This window comes from Taeniopygia guttata, chromosome 29, assembly GCF_048771995.1.
Source record: "Taeniopygia guttata chromosome 29, bTaeGut7.mat, whole genome shotgun sequence".
In the NCBI taxonomy this organism is placed as follows: Eukaryota; Metazoa; Chordata; class Aves; order Passeriformes; family Estrildidae; genus Taeniopygia; species Taeniopygia guttata.
In genome coordinates, this window is record NC_133054.1 from 5,190,000 (window position 1) to 5,210,171 (window position 20,172).

Below are 20,172 nucleotides of genomic sequence, written 5' to 3' on the forward strand. Positions count from 1 at the left end.
CGCGGGGCGGCGGCGCACCCCCCCGCGCCGGAGTGGTGCGCGCCGGCCGTGCCCCGGACGCGCTCGGTGCGCCCGGAAGAGGCGGCGGCGGCGGCGGCGGCGGGCGGGACGGGCCGGAGGCGGAGCCCGCGTGTCCCGATCGCCGCTCCGGCAGCAGCGGGGAGCGCGGGCCCGCCGGTCGCGGCGGCACGATGCTGCTGTTCGTGGAGGTGAGGTGACGGCGCCGCGCCATGTGGCGGGAGGAGGAGGAGGAGGCGGCGGCGGGAGGCCGCGCACGCCGCGCCGGGGGAGGGGACGGGGCTGACACAGCAGATCCGGCGGCGGCGGCCGCGGGCGGGCGGGTGGGTTCTGGGGAGGGTCGGGGGGCGCTCGGGAAGGTTCGGCCGGGGCAGGGGGCGGGGGAGGCGCCGCCGTGACCTTCGGGGGCGGCCGCGGCCCGGCCGTGAAGGTGACGCGGGACACGCGGGGCCTCCCCGAGGCCTCCCAGCAGCGGGCCCGGCCCGGCCTCTGCACACGCGGGGCGGCCCCGAGCGCGGCGCCTCGTTAATTGCGTTAATTAAACGCTGGCGGTGGTTTAGGCGCGGGAAGCGGCGGGGGTTCTGCCGTTCTCCGGCACGCCGGGGCCGGGCGGGACGAGGAGCGCGGCCCGGCCCTGGAGGTCACCGGGGAGGGCAGGCGCCGTGTCCGCTGTGGTCCGGGATGGGCTTTCACCTGCTCACGGCGCTTCACGGGTTCGGTGAAGCGGTTTTAACCTTCGCTGCACGAGCCCGGGTGGCCGCTGTAAACTTTGCACCGAGTTTTGTCCCAAAACGTGCGCGGAGCAAGGAGCGGCCGGGGCCGGGGGGAGTCACGGAGGGAGCCGGGCGGGCGCTGGGCTGTGTCTGCACGGGAGGGTTCGGCTCGGGGGATTCTGCTCTGGGGTTTAGTTCGGGGGGTTCTGCTCTGGGTTTTGTTCCGGGGGTTTTGCTCTGGGCTCAGCTCGGGGGGTTCTGCTCTGGGTTTTGTTCGGGTGACGGGTGAGATGGTGCTGGTGGGCTCGCACACAAACACCAACGCCCCTAAATAAAGCAGTTTGGGAGACACGATCTCTTTTTAACTGAATCACCTCAGTTCTGAGCTGGATGTTCCTTGGCTTCGCGGGGAGGATTAAAAGTTGTTCCGAGCACCGTGACAGGCCTGGGGAATTGGGGGTTGCAGGTTCTGCTGGAAGAGGAACTGCTGGGGCTGCTGGGAGGCAGGAGCAGCTGCCTCATCCCAGAGAGGCCCCGCACACGAGGCGGCTTCTGGAATGCAGGGATGGAGATGGGAGCTGGAGCATATCAGGGAGCACATGGCTGCTGCTGGTGTGGATGGGAGCTGGAGCTCATCGGCATTTTGGGAACTTTAGGGTGGCCTAAAGCACAACTCAACTCTGGTCTTTCTCTGATAGCATTGGGAGTTTCTGTGATCTTCATTCTGGAAGCCTCAATAATACTTAATTTTGAGTTCCCGAGGATCATCTGGACTTTCTGAAGGTTTCTTTTCACTGCCAGGACAGAGAACTGGAGCTCAGAGCTAGGTATCCTGGAATGCTGCAGTTGGATGCTTGGGAGCAGGCAGCAGCTTTATCTGGGGATCTTTGGGGATGCCTGGAAAATAAGGCACAGGATGGGTGGAAGTCCTGAGGTTTTCAGGGGGATTGGCTGAGTTGCTGTAGCTGTCAGTGTTTTAAACTTGGTGATTGTGCCAGGCCCTTCACAGTGTGTGAGGGGGAGTTGGGTTTCTTTCAACATCCTTTAGCTCCAAACCCCTGCAGTGATGGCTGTATAAGGCTTGTGCTGTCTCATACATTTCTGTTTGGGGCAGGGCTTTTTTCTTCCTCTAAGCCAGGACCTGTGTGCCGTTAACAATTGATAATTAGGTGCATTGGGAATATTAATAAATACATTGAGAGAAATGGAATTGATAATGGGCTCCACTCAGATGGCCATGTGCTCCTAATTCCATATATTTGTAATTTATTAAGGAAGTGGGAGTCTGTGTGTTTCAGGTGGGTAAAATGCTGCCCATGATGTTTCCTGGTTAGAAATCCAGGACTGTGAGCGTTGTTGGCCCTCTCGAGCAGGTGAGGCTCCCTGTGAGCCCACATTGCCCCTGTTCACACTCCTCTGACCCAGGTGCCACCTGCAGACAGCACAGCTGTGCCTTGGCTTTTCCAAGGGGTGGCTCCTCAGTGGAAAACCCTGCAGCTCCTGGTGGGAGGGATGTTCCTGTGACCACTGCAGTTATGGTGAGGTTGGGAGTTACCAGAGCACTGAGCTGTTACCTGAAGCCTGCCAGCAGCTCTGAAGGAGCTCTGTGTGTTGCTTTGACACCAACTTCTCCTCATCCAGCCTCTGAGTCTGATTCAGCCCCAGGAGATGGTGGTGACTGCCCTCAGAGAAGGTGCTCTGAGCCCCTCAGGCTCCCTACCTGCCTGTCCCCCAGCCAGCACAAGGCTTTTCTCAGCTGCCTCCCATGGCTTTGCTGACCTTGGGGTTTTTCCATCTGCTTACGTTTCCATTTCTGGAAAAGGGTTAGTTTCTCCCCTCACAAGTTTGGTTAAAATCTCTTCTGGATTTTTTGCTTTGTTTTCTGTTTAAGAGAGTTTGTCTACTCCAGGAAATCTGTCACAAGCTCTGGGTTAGGATTTTGGTTGCAGAACAGTTTGAGTTAATGTTAAAATTGAATGCTTTAAAACTCTTTGAGTGCCTGCATTTTTGTTAGCTTCATTGAATCTGGTTAAGTGTAATTTAGATGTAATTACAATAAGAAAAATACCCTTTGCCATGTTTCAGAATGAGAATTTTCTTCAATAGCCAATTTTTAGGAGTTGCTGGAGGAGAATCTTGGATCCACAGTTGCTAGAAGTAGTGTGAGCGAGCTGTGCTGAGGAGGAGAGCTTTGTCAGCTCGTGGATCCCAGCGAGTGTTCCCAACCTTTGTCACTCTGTAAAGCTTTAACCTCGTCATGAAAGTTCCCGATAGCAGCTGGGAGGATCGTGCTGCAGCCAATCCCACAGGCTCGGCGTTTTAGCCTCAGTTAAATAAGCAAGAATTGATATTTTGGCCTTCTCTTCTGAAGAGCCGCTGGCCAGGACGGAGCGATTTTGCTCGTGGGGCGCAGCATGAATTTCCCAAAAGCTGATGTAAATTAGGGACTTTTTATCCTCTGCAGTCCGTGGGGTTTTGCTGTTCAGATGAGTGAGAGCAGAGCTGCATCCTGCTGGGCTGTTACAGCTCGCTGTTTCTAGCACGAGGGGAAGTGGCCCACGGTCTGTTCCAGGTGTGTGTCCCTGCCATCGTGTCCATCACTTCAGCAGGGTTGCTTTTAGTCCCAATCACCTCCAGAAATGTAGTAACCACAACAAAGTGTTTCAGTTTCACTTTATCACATTTATTCCTGCAAATTGCTTTAGGCCTGAGCTCAGTGCTACCCTTAGAGATGTAGGTAGTGAGGCATAGTTTATTTTTAGAAAAGAGTGAATCATCTCCTGGATATGTCTTGTTTCTTTTTGCTTTGTTGAGAAGTAAGTTCAAGGAGCTGCTGGCTCTGGGTCTGTGAGCAGGAGCCCATGTGGGCAGGTGATGCTGCCCCAGGAGTGACCAGAGCTGAGCAGAACTTAGTTTGGCACTGCTGAACTGCAGTGACAGAGCCTGTGGTTGCAGCAGGTTACTGGGTTTTGCTTTGCAGGTTGTTTTGTTGGGGAATAACTGCTCTGAAATCTGCAAAGGGAAATACACGTGTGCCCTTTCACCCTGAACTATTTCCAGTTTCCAGCTCTGCTCCTGGGCAAAGATTAACGGGAGGGGAAGACTCTGTTGCTATGTGGATTAAATCAGTTGTGCGTGGGGGGTTTGAATCTCAGAGCTTTGCAAAAACCGTGGTCCTTGTTTTGCTTCTTACACTGTCTTGAACTTCTCCAGTTTTTGGAGGCTTCTTGTTACTGAGCTGGGGCTTGTCCTTGCAGCAAACAGCTCTGGCACGAGGTGTGACCTTGGCAGAGGAATTATCTCTAAAGCTATTGCAACTGCTTCCTTATCCTGTGCTGTGTGTTTGAGGCCTGGTAGTGAGCCACTCCTTAACTTCAGAATCCAGGAGCCTGGCCTCCAGCATGTCCAGCTTGCTTATCTGTGTGTTTGTGGATATGAGCTGGATTAATGGCTTTCACCTTTTAAAGTCCAGCAAATTGCAGCAGTGAAGTGGAGCATCGTTCAGTGGCTGGAGGAGCTGTTAGAGCTGCTTGTGGGGTGTTGGGATATCTTGGGGGGAGGATTTTTGCAAAAGGGTACTTTTATTCACTACCCTATAACTACAGTTGTTATTCACTGTGTGAAAGGAGCAGAAGCCATGTTTTTCTCTGTGCTGCTCCTGGATTGTTGGACTCCTCACCCAAAATGCCTTTGAGCAGCTCTGGGAGAGGCACCTTGAAGGACTCGATCTTGTGCTGTGGGAATGAGCGTTTCTCTGTCAGGTGCCAGGCTGGAGTCTTGCAGTTTTTCTTGCCTGTGTCATTTATAACCCTTTGACTCTAATTATGGTCCTTGTTGCCCAGACCCAAAGTGAGAAGATCCTGTTCTCTCCCCAGCAGGCTGGGATGGTGTGTAAGTTTGTCTTGGCAATTCAAAACCTTTAATCTCCTTGGTTACCAGTCTGAGGAAATCGTTAGTGTTTGTTGATGTGTGTAAGATTCCTGGGGGAACGGGGTAAGTTCAGGAGGAATCCTGGCACAGCACAGGTGATGCTTGGTTAGTACAGATGTCACTAATTCCGTTCAGTTATACAGTTTCTTCTCCTTGACATATGTTTTTTTACCTTCCTTTCTAGGAAGGGGTCTGGAGGAGGGAAAATTTCCCTTTCTGGTGAAAGGGGACTGGAGCATTATGACAGTCAAGTCTTTAAAAGCTTATGAGTTCCCAGAGTCCTTGCCGAGTAGCCGCTGCCTCCGCTGATGTTGTCGGATGTCAATAAAGAGAGGTTGAAGGCAACACTTCTAATGGAGGTAGAAACGAAATACTTGGAAAATACCAAGGATTTTCCTGTTTTCATTAATAAAAAAAAAATCACATAGGTGCTTAATAGCTGGGTAGACACTTGAGATGTGGAACTCTAGAGACAATCACTAAATTCGCCTGTATTTTCTGGCTTGACTTCTGAGGCTTCTCTGGGTTGCTCTAACTAACCAAAGTCTTCTGATCCCTTCAGCAGGTAACATCGAAAGGTGCTGGCTTGAACCCCAACGCAAAGGTGTGGCAAGAAGTGCCCCAGGGCAGTGCTGAGGCCGTGCCCCCCACCAATGGCACAGAGCAGACGTGGCAGGAGACCGCGGCAGCCCAGGGGACTCCGGCCGAGGGTGAGGTGTTGGGACAGGGGTCGGGATAGGGGTCGTGACATGGCCCCTCCTGGGGACGCTCGGGGGGCTCAGCTGTGAGGAGCAGCCTCTGGCTCTTGTCCTTGAGGCTGCCAGTGCTGATGGAGCAGTGGGTATGAGGGGGAGGTGAGAAAGCAGCAGGGTTTCTGCAGTGGGCTGTGCTTCAGGAAGGTGCCTGAGCTCTGCTGGACCAGGATTCAGGGCCTGGTGATGACCAAGTAACGCGCTAAGAGGGGAGCAGGGTGCTGAATGTGTAGAAATGGATTCGTGACATTGCTGCACTGGAGCATCCACTGGACCCTGTGAACAGGAAAATGAGATCTGAGGGCCACCTGCAATCCTGGCGAGCTCAGGTGCTGCTGAGAGCTGTCAGGAGCATTTGTTCTCTTCTGTGCAGCACCCATGGTTAACTCCTTTCCATTCAGGCTGTTCCATCCACTGCAGTTCCATTCCCATCCTTATCATCACACAGGCAGTGTCCAGAGCTGAGGATTCAACTGGTTTCACTTGTTTGGCTCAGACTTGATCCAGGGATGTAGCTAAGGTGACTCAAAGCATGGCAGAGGATGCAGAAGATTCCCTACAGAACGGTTTAGTAAAAGTTAGGGATAAAGAAGAGAACATTCAGCTTGTATGGCCTTGTCAAAGGTTTCTGGTAAGTCAGCAGAAGTGAGGAGAGAGCGCTGGGTTTGTGCTTTGCCTGACAGAAACTCATTTGTCTCTTCATAACAAAGTGAAGCAATTGAGGCAGTGTAAGCAATTTTCATCCCTTGTTTTTAGGAACCTCGCTTAAATATTTTAAATTTCATGTGGAAGGACTGGTTTTTAGATTCTCTCGCCACTTTGGGGATCAATTCCAGGATCCTTTATTTACTTTTATTTACTTTTCCCTGAGAGCCTAGTGCAAACCAGATCTTCCTGAAATTGGAGAGGTACAAGTCAAAGAAATACAGGCTAAGGTTAGGCACTCTCAAGTACAGCTTTCTTCAGTATTTAATGTTTGTAGCCAGAATTTTTCAAATGGGAAACATGCTGAAGCTGACAGGAGTTTTCCTGCTGCTGCTGTGTTCCTTTGCCAGGTAACATCGAGATCTCAGAGGACAGCTGCAAGCAGTATGAAGTGATGTATTCCCCGGCCTGTGAAGCCCCAAGGAATGGCACAGGAGTTGATGAGGCGTCAGCAAATGGAATTGTCCTGGCGACTGAAGATCTGGGATACCAAATCTATGAAGTGTCTGGTGAGTGTTAAAGTTCAAATGCTGCTGTCAGTGTCTGTAACCCCCCTGGAGCTGCTCTGAGTGTGGTGTGACCAGATTAGGGCTCTGACATGTCCATGTCTGTCCAAGAGGCTCCAGTGTGGCCTCAACACGTGGCCAAACAGCTGCAAAGTGGGATCAGAGTCATTTTGAGAGTGTAGTCTGGGGGTCTTGAAGCTTTTCCTCTTGGTCCTACCCGGAGGGATTCATTCTTGTATTCTGCAATGAGGTGTGTCCTTGCCTGGTCTTGTTGCCATGAGAGTGGGATTTGATGGTGGATGTGATCCCTTTCAGGTGATGGCAGCTCCGCCGTGTCCACAGAAGACATTAGAGAATGTTTGAGAAAACAGCTTGAATTCTGCTTCTCTCGGTAGGTGCAGTTAACTCAGCCTGGTATAAAGCCTTTATTAAATAATCTTTGGCAAATATCCCTCTTCTTGGCTTGATCTGTCCCATCATGTTGATAAAAACACGAACCAAGCTTTGGTGGTGTGCTGTAGGAGCCCTGTGGCACCTTCCAGCTGTGTCCTTGGATGAGGATGACTCCTGTGCTCCACAGTCATAAGATGTTGAGATCATGTTCTGAGTGGCACCAGAAGTCTTTTTGGCAGATCCTTTTTGCAGACAGACGTGTAGGGCACTGGAATTTCACTAAGTTTTTAAAATTATCTTACTCTGTTATTAAATAAGAATTTTATATCTTTTTAGAGAGAATCTTTCAAAGGATCTCTACTTGATGTCTCAGATGGACAGTGATCAGTTTGTTCCAATATGGACAATTGCCAACATGGAAGGGATTAAGAAGCTGACAACGGACATGGACCTTATTCTTGAAGTTTTGAGATGTAAGTCTGGGACTTTGGTATCTGTATCAGCAGCACAAAGAATCCTTCTGTGCTTCAGAGGGATGTTGCAGTCTCTGAGCTGGTTATGGTTTGTTGTTCTGGTAAATGGTGACAGGAACTTTACTGAGTAGGAGGCTCTTCCAAACTCCTGAATTCTCATTCTTTGTTCCAAGTTCCATGAGAGAGTCTGCCACTGCTGAGATGTCCAAATTTTATACTTTATTTTCAGCTTCTCCTATGGTACAAGTGGATGAAAGGGGAGAGAAAGTCAGACCAAACCACAAACGATGTATTATCATTCTCCGGGAGATCCCTGAAACTACACCAATAGAGGTAAATAAAGAAAAGGAAATAAATAACTGTTACTGGTTTTGGAAGGTGTTTTCAACAGCACCAGGAGAAGTCAGCTGGTGTTTAATTGGATTATACATGGATATTTTTCTTCTAGACCACATCAGTAACTTTTTCTGCCTGGGTGCAGTGTCAAAACAGCCAAAACAAAAAACTATTGTCATTATCCCTTCCCATTGTTCACTGCTGTGTTTAAACCTTCTTAAGTAAACTTCTTTTCCACCGAAGCTGAGCTAGCTGGGCTTTTCTGGAAGGAAGTTTGAACTGGTTTCTTTTCAGATCCAAAAATAAATCAGTCCAGGGCATAGCTTGGAATTCAGGCTAAATTTTTGTCACAGCAATAACTTTACTTGAAGTCAGACAGTTGTTTTGGCAGCAAGAAATGTTGCTAAACATTTCTCATTCATTGAGCCCCAGCGTGAGCTGAGCTCATTATGCCCGAGGAGGGAGGATAATAAAATTCCTCCTGATACTTGGCGAACAGAATGATTTAGTTCTTTGTTTTTTAAAGTTCTAATACATGGTGTTTTTCTACCAGCATTTTTAATGAGTTCTTTTAATGCCAACTCTGAGCAGCTGCCTGTCCCTCTCTTTACAATCTGATTATTGCAAAGCTGTCAGGTTGCCTTGACTTACAAATATTTCATGGAATCATTGTTGCCTCCATGACCCTGCTGATCTAAAGCCACACTGTTCCTACCTGTTTAATATGAAAATATCACCAGGTCTACACAGATCTTGATTTTCTTCTCAGCTGTGGCTGCTGTGTTTTATCTTGGGAGCCCGGGAGGCTGAGCTAGGATTTGTGGGTTCAGCAGGTAGAGGGTGATTTGGTCAGGGGAACAAGAAAACATCCCTGGGCACGGGAGAGCAGCAGCTCAGAACTTGGGTCACTTTAGTGCTCACTGTACAAGAACCCTGAACGTCTCTCCCCAGGAGGTGAAGGCTCTGTTCAAGAACGAGAACTGCCCCAAGGTGATAAGCTGTGAGTTTGCTCACAACAACAACTGGTACGTTACATTCCAGTCCGACACAGACGCGCAACAGGTAAGGCTGCCTTCCTCTGACAGCCAGCTTAGATCCTTCCCCTGCTCAGGGACAGTGCACTCGTGCTTCCTGCAGCTAAAAGAAATACTTATTTACTCATCCCCTTTTTGTTGTTTTAAGAGATTGTTGGTAGATTCTGGTTAATGAGATCAAAGTTGAGAGATTGTGGGGTTATAATTCCCTTGCCTGGCACTAGAATCCTGAATTTGAAGTGTTAATGAATTTAGCTGGGCTCACAGGGAAGCACATGACTGCACATTTGTGTTAAATCATGGAACATCATTTGGGAAGTACAAATTCTAATGCTGATCTTTTTTTTTTTTTTTTTTTATCTGCAGGCATTCAAATACTTAAGGGAAGAAGTGAAAACCTTTCAGGGCAAGCCAGTAATGGTGAGGCTGCTTCAGCTGCTGTTTCTCTTGGGGTTGAATTGTGTTGTTTCTGTTTGGATAATGGTGATTTGGTTTGTGGGGGGTGAACCAAGGACTCAGCAGTGGGATAGTCCAGAACTCTGGCTCTGGAGGCTGGAAACGTGAACCAGGTCATGGGGAGCTCTGACAAATTACAGTTCAGTGGCTGCTGGTTACTCACAGCACTGCTTCCCAGGGGGGGTGAAATACATTCCTCTGCTGGCTTCCCTTCTCCACTTGCCCCAGAATCTGGGTTTGCAGAGCTCAGGAGAGGGATTCCTGCCACTGTGAGCCTTGAGTTGGCTGCTGCACAAAGCAGGCTGGAGCAAAGTGCATGTACTGTGAGAGGAGCTGTCACGATTGGAGTCTGGACATTTCCTGCATTTATCTGCAGTTTTACAGATCACCCAGCTAAAGCAGCACGTGTCCTTCCTCTTATCATGCTGTGGGAATATGAGCTGTGCTGATTTTATCAGTTTTTATTCATAAATAGCAATCAACCTTCACATCCCTCCAGCAGGCAAAAAAGACTCCACATTCTCCTTTTCTGCCAGCTGATGCAGGGTGTGATTTGCTGTCTTGCAGGCCAGGATAAAAGCCATCAACACGTTTTTTGCTAAGAATGGTTACCGGGTGGTGGATTCCAGTGTGTATCCCCAGCCCGTGCAGACCCAAGCCCAGTTTGCCTCGCCCCTGTTTATGCAGCCTGTATATAGCCCTCAGCAGTACTCGATTTACAGCATCGTGCCTCAGACCTGGTCTCCAAATCCTGCACCTTACTTCGAGACTCCACTGGTGAGTACCAGCTGTGAGAAGGGGAGGAGGAGCCCAGCCCATCAGGATGATTTGGTTAATATTCACTAGGGTGAGGGGGTGTTGCAGGTTTCTTGGTCAGAGCCTTCTGTTTTATGACATTTATGTCACAGCCCTGATGAAGCAACACTGTTGGAGGAGCTGCCAGTCTCACCATTGGCTGCTGCCACGTATTTCAAGGAATTTTGGTGTGAAATTCCATTATCCTGCAGCTTGTGTTACTGGAAGAGCCCATAGCTTTTCCAGGAATGCTAAAGCAGATGCAGACTGTGAAGCTGTGGGGATTTGGCTGGAGCAGTGAGTTCCCACCACAGCAGATGCTGTAGGCCAGTGTGAAATTACAGCCATGAGTAGCTGGTGAAGCTGATCATTAATCTGCAAACATTCTCTTTGTAGCTCAACCACTGAGTCTGTTGTGTCTGTTGCAGGCCCCGTTTCCCAACGGTGGATTTGTGAATGGCTTTAATACACCAGGATCATACAAAACAAATGCTGCTTCTCTCAGTATAGGTCGCCCATTCCACAGGAATCGGTAAGAGAGTTCTGCCAGGGGTTTGCTCCTGCAAAACTGACACTGCTGAGATCCTCAAGTGTTCCTTGCATGTCACATGCAGTGCTTTCTGATGGGACCGCACTATCTATTTTGTTTTATCAATTATATTATGTTTTCCAAGTTTATTTAAAAAATGAAGTAGAAGGCAGCAGCTTAAGATCCTAAAATAATGGACACAGTGCTGGAGAGAGCCAAGGTAACTCTTTTTAAAAGCCTCAGAGGAATTTTTGCAGACAAATAAATAACTTCCTCCTCAGGTCATACTTGTAATTATGTTTGTTATACCCAGATTATAAACTCCTGCAGCACAACATAAGCCTTTCCTGCTGGGATCAGGCTTGTGGAGCTGCTGGTTCCTGCAGTGGGAGTTGCTTGTCCTGACTGCTGTGTCCAACTGCTTGATGCTGGAACTGTTCCTGTAATTTATTTGCTTTATCCCCATCTTTCCTGAGAGCTGTAAGAACGTAGCTCAGATACAAACACCGGGGAGGAGGAAACACTTTGTATTGCTGGAGCAATTGCTCTGTGGACACAATGGAGTTGTAACCTGTGTGTGGGGGTGGGAGTTGTTTGTGTGCAGTGCTGGGCTGGGATCATGGGAATTGCTGTTGGTATTGTTAGAGAAATCAGTCGGCAGCTGCCAGGGCTGTGAGTGGGTTTGTGGTGCAGTTCAGGTCTGGGGCTCTTGGCAGAAGGGGAACTTTGGGCTGTGGTGACTCGGCAGAGTCTTAACCCAGACTGTGGAACTGGGAGCGTGACTGCCTGGAAGATGGAGTAGCTGCTCCAGTTGCAGCTGCTCAGCTCCCAGCTCACATCTTGACAAAGGTGGTTTGGTTTTTAAGTTGTGCACAATATTAAAACCTGTATATGGACCCTCATGGAAGTACAGGTGCTGCAACTGTGCAAGAGCTGTGTGTATCCAAGTGCTAGCACCTTGAAATGCCTCCCTGTTCATCACATCTGCATAACTCTTAAGCTTTTAAAATCCTGCTTGTGTAAAGACTTCAGTTTGTAAGACTTGGGTGCTTGAGGGTGCAGCTTTGGGTCAGGGTGTGCAGGTCCTGCCGGCCCCGTGATGATCCAGTATCGCGCTAAGAGAGAACAGGTCACAGTCGGGGCTGGGCAGCCTGTGCTCCTGCTTGTCCTTCCTCCTGCTCTTCCTTCCTTCCTCCTGCTCTCACATCCTTTCTCCTCCTCTCTGCTCTTTTTTTTCCCCCCTCATTTATCTTTCCTTGTCTTTTCTGCTTTGCTCTTCTGCCCAGACAAGACTGTGGCCTTCTCGATGACGGGTAAGATTATGAGATCTGAGGGCTGAACAGTGACTTGAGAATAACTTGGTAAGATTATGAGATCTGAGGGCTGCACAGTGACTTGAGAATAACTTGGTAAGATTATGAGATCTGAGGGCTGCACAGTGACTTGAGAATAACTTGGTAAGATTATGAGATCTGAGGGCTGAAGAGTGGCTTGACAATATGCCCTTTTGAGAACAACTTGGACAAAATGGAAGAGTTCAGTTGACTTTGCTCCACCTCCTCCCCGTGGTTGTTGCTGATGGGAAACCTAAACTTTATTGGGCCCTTAAAACTGGTTCTTGAAGTTGGGAAGTGTGAATCCATCTCTGTTCAGCAAATCTCCTCTTGACCTGCAGAACAGCTTGTTTGGAGAGTTTGTCCAGCTGCTGCTTTTGGGTTTCTCTCCTGACCCATTAAACCTGATATGTTTTGTGGTACAGACAGTTAATAGTTAACTGCTGGAGTTTTCTCGGTGGCTAAACATTTGTTTAAGCCACTTGTATTTATTTTGTGCTGATTTGTTGCAACATCCTTGTGCAAAAGGGAGATGGAGGAATTGTACTTTGGCTGGCACTAGGAGAGTTTCTTCTGATTTAATGGAATATTATAATGAGATTGTTTAAAAACAGCAAGTGTGCAAAATCCTCCTGCTGCCCTTAAATCATGAGACGTGCAGAGTTTACCAAAGGAGGGAGAATTTAGGATTCTTGTCTTTGATCAGTGCTGGAAAACCAGTGAGGGGCAAAAGTAGAAAATAGTTGAAGACACCTAAATGCTGCTCCAGAAAACTGTTCCATATTGTGCTGGATCTGAGCTTTTCTGGAGAATTCTGCATTTAAGACCCTGAGCCTGAACTTGCAGCAGCACTGAGGGTGCAGAGCTGTGTCTGTGCTCAAAGGAACCACAGCTTTAAAAATGAATGATCGATAACGGGGTGAAACATTTGGGGTTTGGGAACTGCAGAGTCGGTGCTGAGGGTTTGGGAATGGGAGCAGCCAGGCTCAGCCTGGCTGTGCATGGTAGGGCTCAGCTGCCCTGGCCTGGTCTGCCACGTTCAGTCACTCCTGGCCTTGTCTCAGTTCAGTTTGTTTGCCTGTGGCCAGATCAGTCTGTTCCTCGGCCTTGGCTTATTTCTCCAGCTCCATTTCCATTGTCCTGTGCCAGTGCTGTGGGCCCAAAGGAAAAATTCCTCTTTGGGTTCTTCTGGCTCTTCTGCAACCCTAAGGTTTTGGGATTTTTTTTTTTAGTTTGAGGTTTTGGAAGTCTTCCCCTCCTGGGTATCTTTTGGGCAGCAATATCAGACAGGAGTTGTGGTGCTTGCTGAGCTGCTTTTCTGGTCAGCTGTGGATCAGCTGCAGGTGGTGGTGGTTCTGCTGTGGTTCCTTGTTGGAACTCAAAATGTCCCTCAGACAGTTTTGGAGGTTCCAGGCCCTGCTCAGAAGCATTTGAGACCCTGGCAGGCAGCTGGAAACAGCTGTGATTTTGGGTTTGAGCCATGGAACGATTTACCAACTTTGCAGGAAGAACAAGAAGTCACAAAAGTTTAGATATTATAGTAGAAGTAGTTACAAAGTAGAGAGAAGAATTTTTTAGTGCTGTACAGGGGGGTTTTAACACCTGTAGAGGGGGGTTTTTACTTTGTACATGGGGCTCAGAAGTTTTAAGATGGAGGAATGTAGGCCGGTCCTGTTCCTCCTCTTTCTTCTTCCTTACCTCCATGTTCTTGGTGATGTTGGCACTCACAGATTGGTTTAGAGTAGAAAGGCACCATTTAATATAGGTAATAGCATTGGGGAAAAACTTTAAACATGTAACATGTAATGTACCATATAAAAGATAGAAAGGCACCATTTGATATAGGTAATAGGCATTGGGGGAAAACTGTAAACATGTAACACGTAATGTACCATATAAAAGATAGAAAGGCACCATTTGATATAGGTAATAGGCATCGGGGGAAAACTATAAACGTTTAACATGTGATGTACCATATAAAAGACAGCAGCAGTCCTGGGTGGGGGGGAGAAGAAGAAGACACCAGAGAGAGAGGGTGTCAGGGTGTGTGTGTGCCTCTGCCTGGGCTGTGAGCAAACCACAGCAGCCCGAGAAGAAAATCTTTTAGCTAGCTTGCAATAAACTGCCTTAAGACCGAACAGCAGAGACTGCTGAGCCTTTCTTTGGCAGCACGGGTGGGAGGAGAGACTTTTCCAGCACACGGAGCCCCTGAAGCTGCCGGGGTTCCGACGGTTCCTCACATGGAGGGGCCCACACTGCTCTCTGTGCCCGCAGGGTGAAGCCCCATTTCCGCTCCTCCAGCAGCTCCGAGCACCCCGAGGGGCCGCCCGGCGCCGGGGCCCTGCCCATGGGGGACCTGGGCAGAACCAGCTCGAGGAGTTTCGTCATGGAGCGGCACAGCAGCTCCTTAACCGGGCACCCAGAGCAGGGCTATGCCCAGAAGGATTCTCCCACGGCACAGCTGGAGCAGAACGGCGATTTCGGCGTCGGCAGGGGCAGGTAAAGGGCTGTGTCCTGGGTTTGCTGTCACACTGCAGCTGGGGCTTGGCTTGTGTGAGCCACAGATACCAACCATCAGCACAAAATACGTTTCTGTAAGGAGCAGCCATGAGAAAACTGACATTTAGGTAAATCAGGAGCAGTAAATGCTGACCTGGGAGCAGGAATGGTTCCAGTTTCACTCTCCAGCTGGTAGTTACTCTGACAAACAGCTGGCAGTAAGACAGTGAGGTGTCTTCATTTTAAAATATTCGTTCCCAGAATTAAAACAAATGCTGAGGTAAAGTTGTCATCTGTGTTGCTGTAAATAATAAGTAAATCCTCAGTTGGGAATTTGATGCTCCTCAACTGTTTTTATCTCTTTTAACTCAGGGTTTAGATACTTGAAAGGGCAGATCAGTGAGAAATCAGGCCAATAAGTTTATTACTATAAAATAATTGTCCCTGTGCTTGGTCAGATGCTCATGCAGGGAGCTGAGAAAGAGGAGCTGTTTCCGTATTGACTCTTCTCCAACTTCTTCCAAAGTTGGAAGTTTGACCCCTTGTGAGGAGGGAGGACATCCCAGAGCTATGTGTGGGGAAGGCTCAGCAGGCAGCAGTGGGTCCCCTCGTGCAGAGGGGTGGAGGCACTGACTGTCCTTGTCTTTAAAGGAGGAACGTCTTCAGAGGTCGGAGGAGACGGGAGGACGACCGGGTTTCGGTAAGTTCTGCTTCCCTTTTTGCAGGGAGTCACACAAAGGGCAGAGCGTTGGCTTCCCAGTTATTGAGGGATGGCAGAGTCCTTAAATCCTCAGATTATGTTGGGGGTTTACAGTTTTTCCAGGGAGCTCCCTGGCAGCTTGCTCAGGGCTTTCCCTGCTCGGTGTTATGACTTTAGTAACTTGTGTTTTCCCTCTCCAGAGACCTCAACCTTCAGCAGAAACAAAGACTCAGACACCAAAGTTTGACTTGCTTGCATCCAATTTCCCACCTTTGCCTGGCAGCACGGCAAAAATTCTGGGAGAGCCTGTGCTGGAGAGCAGGATGTCCGACATCGTTAAAGGAGTCTGCAAAGAGAAGGTGCCTGGTCTTGTCTCTGTACACACACCGGCATAGCTGGGTGCTGTGACTCCCTTTTCCCTGTTCAGGGCTTGGTTTGTTAGAGCCACCTATTCCAGTGCTTTAATCCCAGACTTCTTCGTGCATTTCCCCAGGTTTTTTGTGGGAATGCAGCTAGGCCTCATGCAGTTATGCTGTTGTAAACTCAGTGATGTTTAGGAATAAAGTGGGCAAAGGGCAAATGTTGGCTGTTGGAGTAGGAGCAGTTTGGTGGAGTGTAGCAAGGGATCTTTCCAGATGAATCCCTTCTTTGAGTTGGTGGGACTAAGCACTGACATTCTGGTTTTGCCCATATAAAGAGGTATTGCTTTAGAAGTGACAGTCCAAAAGAAATAAAACTGCTGTCACCAGGACTTGAGCAGCCTTTGGGACTATCCCACTTCTCAGATGTCTTGCAGTGCCATATTGTGAAGCAATTTGAGTATCGTTGTGTATTTTGCAACGTTTTCCTCCGTGTGCAGGAAAGCAAAGACTCCCTGTGCCCCTGCCCGGCTCCTGCTCCGGAGGAACAGACGCCCAGCGCCGCCCAGCCCGTGCCCAGCGTGAGCTCCCCGAGCCAGGCTGAGCCTGTGCTGCTGAGGTATGCAGAGAACACGGACTTAGCACGGAGCTGTGCAGTGTCCTGAGCTGGAAGGGACCCACAGGGACCATCCAGTGCAACCCCTGGCCGTGCACAGACACCCCAACAATCCCTCCCTCTGCATCCCTGGGAGTGTTGTCCAAATGCTCCGTGGCAGCCCTGGGGCCGTGCCCATTCCCTGGGGAGCCTGGGCAGTGCCTGATCCCCCCTGGGAGAACCTTTTCCTGATGTCCCACCTAACCCTCCCCTGACAGAGCTGCAGTGGTTCCCTCGTGTCCCTGGTCACAGGCAGCAGAGATGGGAGCTGCCCCTCGGGATGAAGCTGCAGCCCCCCATGAGTCTCCCCTCAGTCCCTTCTCCCCTCTTCTCTTCCCCAGAGCCCTCAGCCTCTCCTCCAGACCCTGCCCCATCCCCTTCTCCCTGCTTTGGACCCTCTCCTGCAGCTTCAGGTGTTTTTGATATTGTGGTGCCCAGAGTGCCCCCAGGACTGGGGGTGAGGCCACCCCGGTGCAGCAGAGTGGGACAATCCCCTCCCTCACCTGTCTGGCACCTGATGCCCCCGGAGCCTGGTGACCCTTGGGGTGCCAAGGCGCTGCTGACTCACCTGCGTGTTCTAGCAAGGTCTCTCATCGGTGTCTGCAGTAATGTTGGGTGGTATCTTCTTCTCCAGAGGCCACCAGATGGAAAGGACAGATAAGGGTGGGAATGGCTGTGCTGTTCTGTTCTGCACTTGTGACTTAAAGGAAATCTCTGAAACAGGAGTGTCAGTAGGTTTTAATTTGAATTGTTGTTGGTTTATCAGCGCGGTTCAGCCAGAGAGCAAACCAGAAGTGTCTGCTCCAAAGGACGTGGCCAGCCCGGCTTCTCCACCGGCATCCGTCTGTCCCATCAGTGCTGCCAAGCCAGCGAGGACAAACACCTCCTCACCTTCTGCTCAAGCAAGTGCAGCTCCTGCTCTGTCAGCACAGGTAAGGCCCAGAGCAGGGAGTGGGAATGACGCAGGGAGCTTCTCTGGGATGTTGTGCCTGGGACGGGCTGGGGGGTGGCTGTGCTGCATAAACCTCGCTCTTCTCCTCGCTCCCAAAGGAGCCCCGCAAGCTCAGCTACGCAGAAGTTTGCCAGAAGCCCCCGAAGGAGCCACCTCCAGTGCCCGTCCAGCCTCTGCGGGAGCACCGCACCAACATCGTCCCCCCTGCCAAAAACGAAGACAACGGTACGGCCGAGAAGGCTCCGGAGAAGGCTCCTCACGAGAGGCCCGAAGCTCGAATGAAGGATTTCCCCGGGTTCCGCGGCCCCGGGGCTCCCAGGGGAGCTGCTGGGAAAATCAGGGAACAGAGGCGCCAGTTTGGACGCAGATCTTCGCCTCAGGGAGCGCCGCGCCGCGTGGGCAAGGAGCAGTTCGTGGGCAAGGAGCAGTTCGTGGGCAAGGAGCAGTTCGTGGGCAAGGAGCAGTTCGTGGGCAAGGAGCAGTACGTGGGCAAGGAGCAGTACGTGCCACCCCGGTCACCAAAGTAACGCTGGGCCAGCCAAGGATTCTCTGTTTCACTTCAGCTGTGGACTCAAGAGCAGCAGAGACACTGAGGAGGGAAGGATTCGGGAAGGGGAATACCGAACTTGGAAGCGTGGCTTGGTGTGGAGAAGTTTGGAGGGTCCCAAAATTCATCTCTAAAAAGTGATTTCACAAATGCTGGAGGATTCCAATCACTATAAATATAGAGATTATAATTTTTGTATTTTTGTTTTTAATTTGCAGAGGGTTTCCTGCTTGAAGTCAGCTTTGGGATTGTGAAAGTAGCGTTTTGACAAAGTGAAAGAATACGAGTTGACAAATTAACCTGTCCCTCGGTGTAGGAGGAAAAGGATAAGAGAATATTATTTTTGGAAAATGAGCATTTCTGTAAAATTAGAACTTTTTTTAACCTATTTAACGTTTGGCTTGTGGGCTGGCGTGTCTGCCATGGGTGGCCTGGCATTGCAGAGGCCTCTGCAGCAGCGTGAGCGGAGCGAGTGCAGCCAGAACTGTTGTCATCACTCAGTCACTGATGATGAAAACTGAATGTACTACTGTAGTGTAACCCATGTGTTTCCAGCTTGAAGTAGTCTCTTGACCTTACTAATATTTCATTCAGCAAGCTTTTTAAGGTATAAGTTTTGCAGGATACTGGATTGTAGGTGAGAGTGTGTGGACAGCAGAAATTGTCTCGTAGACGCAGTGGAAGGAGGCAAAGGGAGCATGTGAGAATCTTTATTGTGCCCTTTCTCCTCGCCTCCTTTTGAGGGCAACTCCTTAGGTTTGGGGTTTTGTTTGTTTGCTTTTTCCCTCTCTTGTTCCTTTCTCTAATTTCTTTATTACAGACTTTAGTGCATTTTTCTTGGTGTGTTTTCCTGAGGCAGCCCCAGGGTAGGACGGGCAGGTGGCTACACAGCACCTGTGTTACCTGCACAGGTAAGGAGCCTGGAATTGCAGCTGCAGATGCTGAATTCTGCCTTGCAGGTGGCAGCTCTGGCCCCTCACTGGCATCTCTGCATGGCTGGGTTTTCTCTGTGCTGACTCTGGAATAGGCTGTTGGCTGCTGTCTTGCCAGAAATCAGGGTTTAGACTCCTGGGAACTCGTTGTTTACAGCCCATGTCATAGCAACTGACTCATTTTTAAGTATTTAAAGTGGAACTAAAGACGCAGAGTTAAGGAAATCCCCTCGTGTTCAGAGAAGCTACTGGAGCAGTGGCTCCTTGCCAGCTGTGTGCTGACTGAATTTGCAACACTATTGTGCAGTAAGTGGTTAAGTTTCAGGGTGATTAATGACCGAAATAGGAACATTCAGCGCATTAATCTGCCAAAATCAGCATACCAGGGTTCAAAGTTCTGTATAAAGCGTTAGGGAAAAGTAGCTTCCAGCAGTAAGAATCACATCTTTATTTTTTTCTCTTTTTTTTTTTTTTTTTTTTAGTGAATAGCAAGTGTACAAATTTAAAGTTGTAAGTTGTGAACACTGGAAAATTCAATTGTGATATATTCCGTAACCATCTTAGTAATATATGCTCGTGTTGCCATAGAATGAATGTAAGTGGCAGTTAAAATAACTGTGAAATTTTTCATCTTCTGATTTCTTAGCCAGATAACCCTTGGCAACTTGGGCCTCAGTAGGAATTCTCTATCAACTGCTTGGAGAACACTCATATCTATTTTTATAAATATATATATAAAGCCAGAGTTGTCATTTCTCTAACTTATTATTCAGCTTGGCAATTGCTTTGAGTTGATTCATAACACAATATAATGTATTTATGCAGTTAACTGTTCATTTCTAAGCATGTTACAAAGAGAGAGTCAGAGAATCAGCGATTGGGCTGAGTTGGAGGGACCCATCAGGATCATGGAGTCCAACTCCTGCCCTGCACAGACGCCCCAAAAATCCCAACCTGTGCCTGAGAGCGTTGTCTGAATGCTTCTTGAGATCAGACAGGCTTGGAGCTGTGACCCCCCTCTGGGGAAGGACCTTTTCCTGATCTCCCACCTCAACCTCCCCCACCTCAGCTTCCTGCCATTTCCTCGAGTCCTGAAGTATCTATACATATATATATTTTCATATATATATGTATATATAAACCCCAAAATCACTATTGACTTTGAAACTACCTGTCCTGGGTTTGGGAGGTTTTTTTTAATTTAGTAAAAAAAAAATCGTTGATCACATCCACAGTTTAGAGATTCTTACAAACCCTTCTCCCTTTATTTTGATAATGCTACTCTCGTTGGAACGCTAGGGAAGTTTAAATATTTAGTGTCAAAGTCCTGACATGCAATGAATGCGAAGTTTAATTAGTTTTAAAGGCTCTAAACAATTCCTGCAGCCAAAGTGGAATGAAAGAAGCCTGTGGGATGGTTCAGAGGTGTTCAGGGGAGATGTGTTCTGGGATGTGGAGGGAGCAGTGGGATGCTGACCGCTGTTGGCTCTGGGAGGAGGAACTGAGAGGGAGAAGGAGCTGGTGCAGGTGTGGCTCAGAATTCCTGATCCAGCG

At 49.2% G+C, this 20,172-nt stretch overlaps 1 protein-coding gene across 3 annotated transcripts; it reads left to right on the top strand.

Annotated features, from left to right (window-relative positions):
* Nucleotides 1-56: 56 nt before the first annotated feature.
* LARP4 (La ribonucleoprotein 4) lies at nt 57-19,361 on the top strand. Of its 3 annotated transcripts, none has more exons than XM_030259337.4 (17): nt 93-209; nt 4,846-5,020; nt 5,224-5,371; nt 6,469-6,627; nt 6,940-7,015; nt 7,354-7,490; nt 7,720-7,823; nt 8,778-8,888; nt 9,227-9,280; nt 9,884-10,093; nt 10,540-10,643; nt 14,249-14,473; nt 15,125-15,173; nt 15,374-15,532; nt 16,033-16,151; nt 16,954-17,119; nt 17,238-19,361. In XM_030259337.4, exons 2-17 carry the CDS (start codon nt 4,970-4,972, stop codon nt 17,664-17,666), a joined length of 2,301 nt encoding a protein of 766 aa, XP_030115197.4. In that variant the 5' UTR covers nt 93-209; nt 4,846-4,969; the 3' UTR covers nt 17,667-19,361. The 3 variants fall into 3 exon arrangements, with proteins under 3 accessions (XP_030115199.4, XP_030115197.4, XP_030115198.4); XM_030259338.4 differs by having other exon boundaries at nt 5,227-5,371; XM_030259339.4 differs by lacking the exon at nt 4,846-5,020 and having other exon boundaries at nt 57-209.
* Nucleotides 19,362-20,172: the final 811 nt, after the last annotated feature.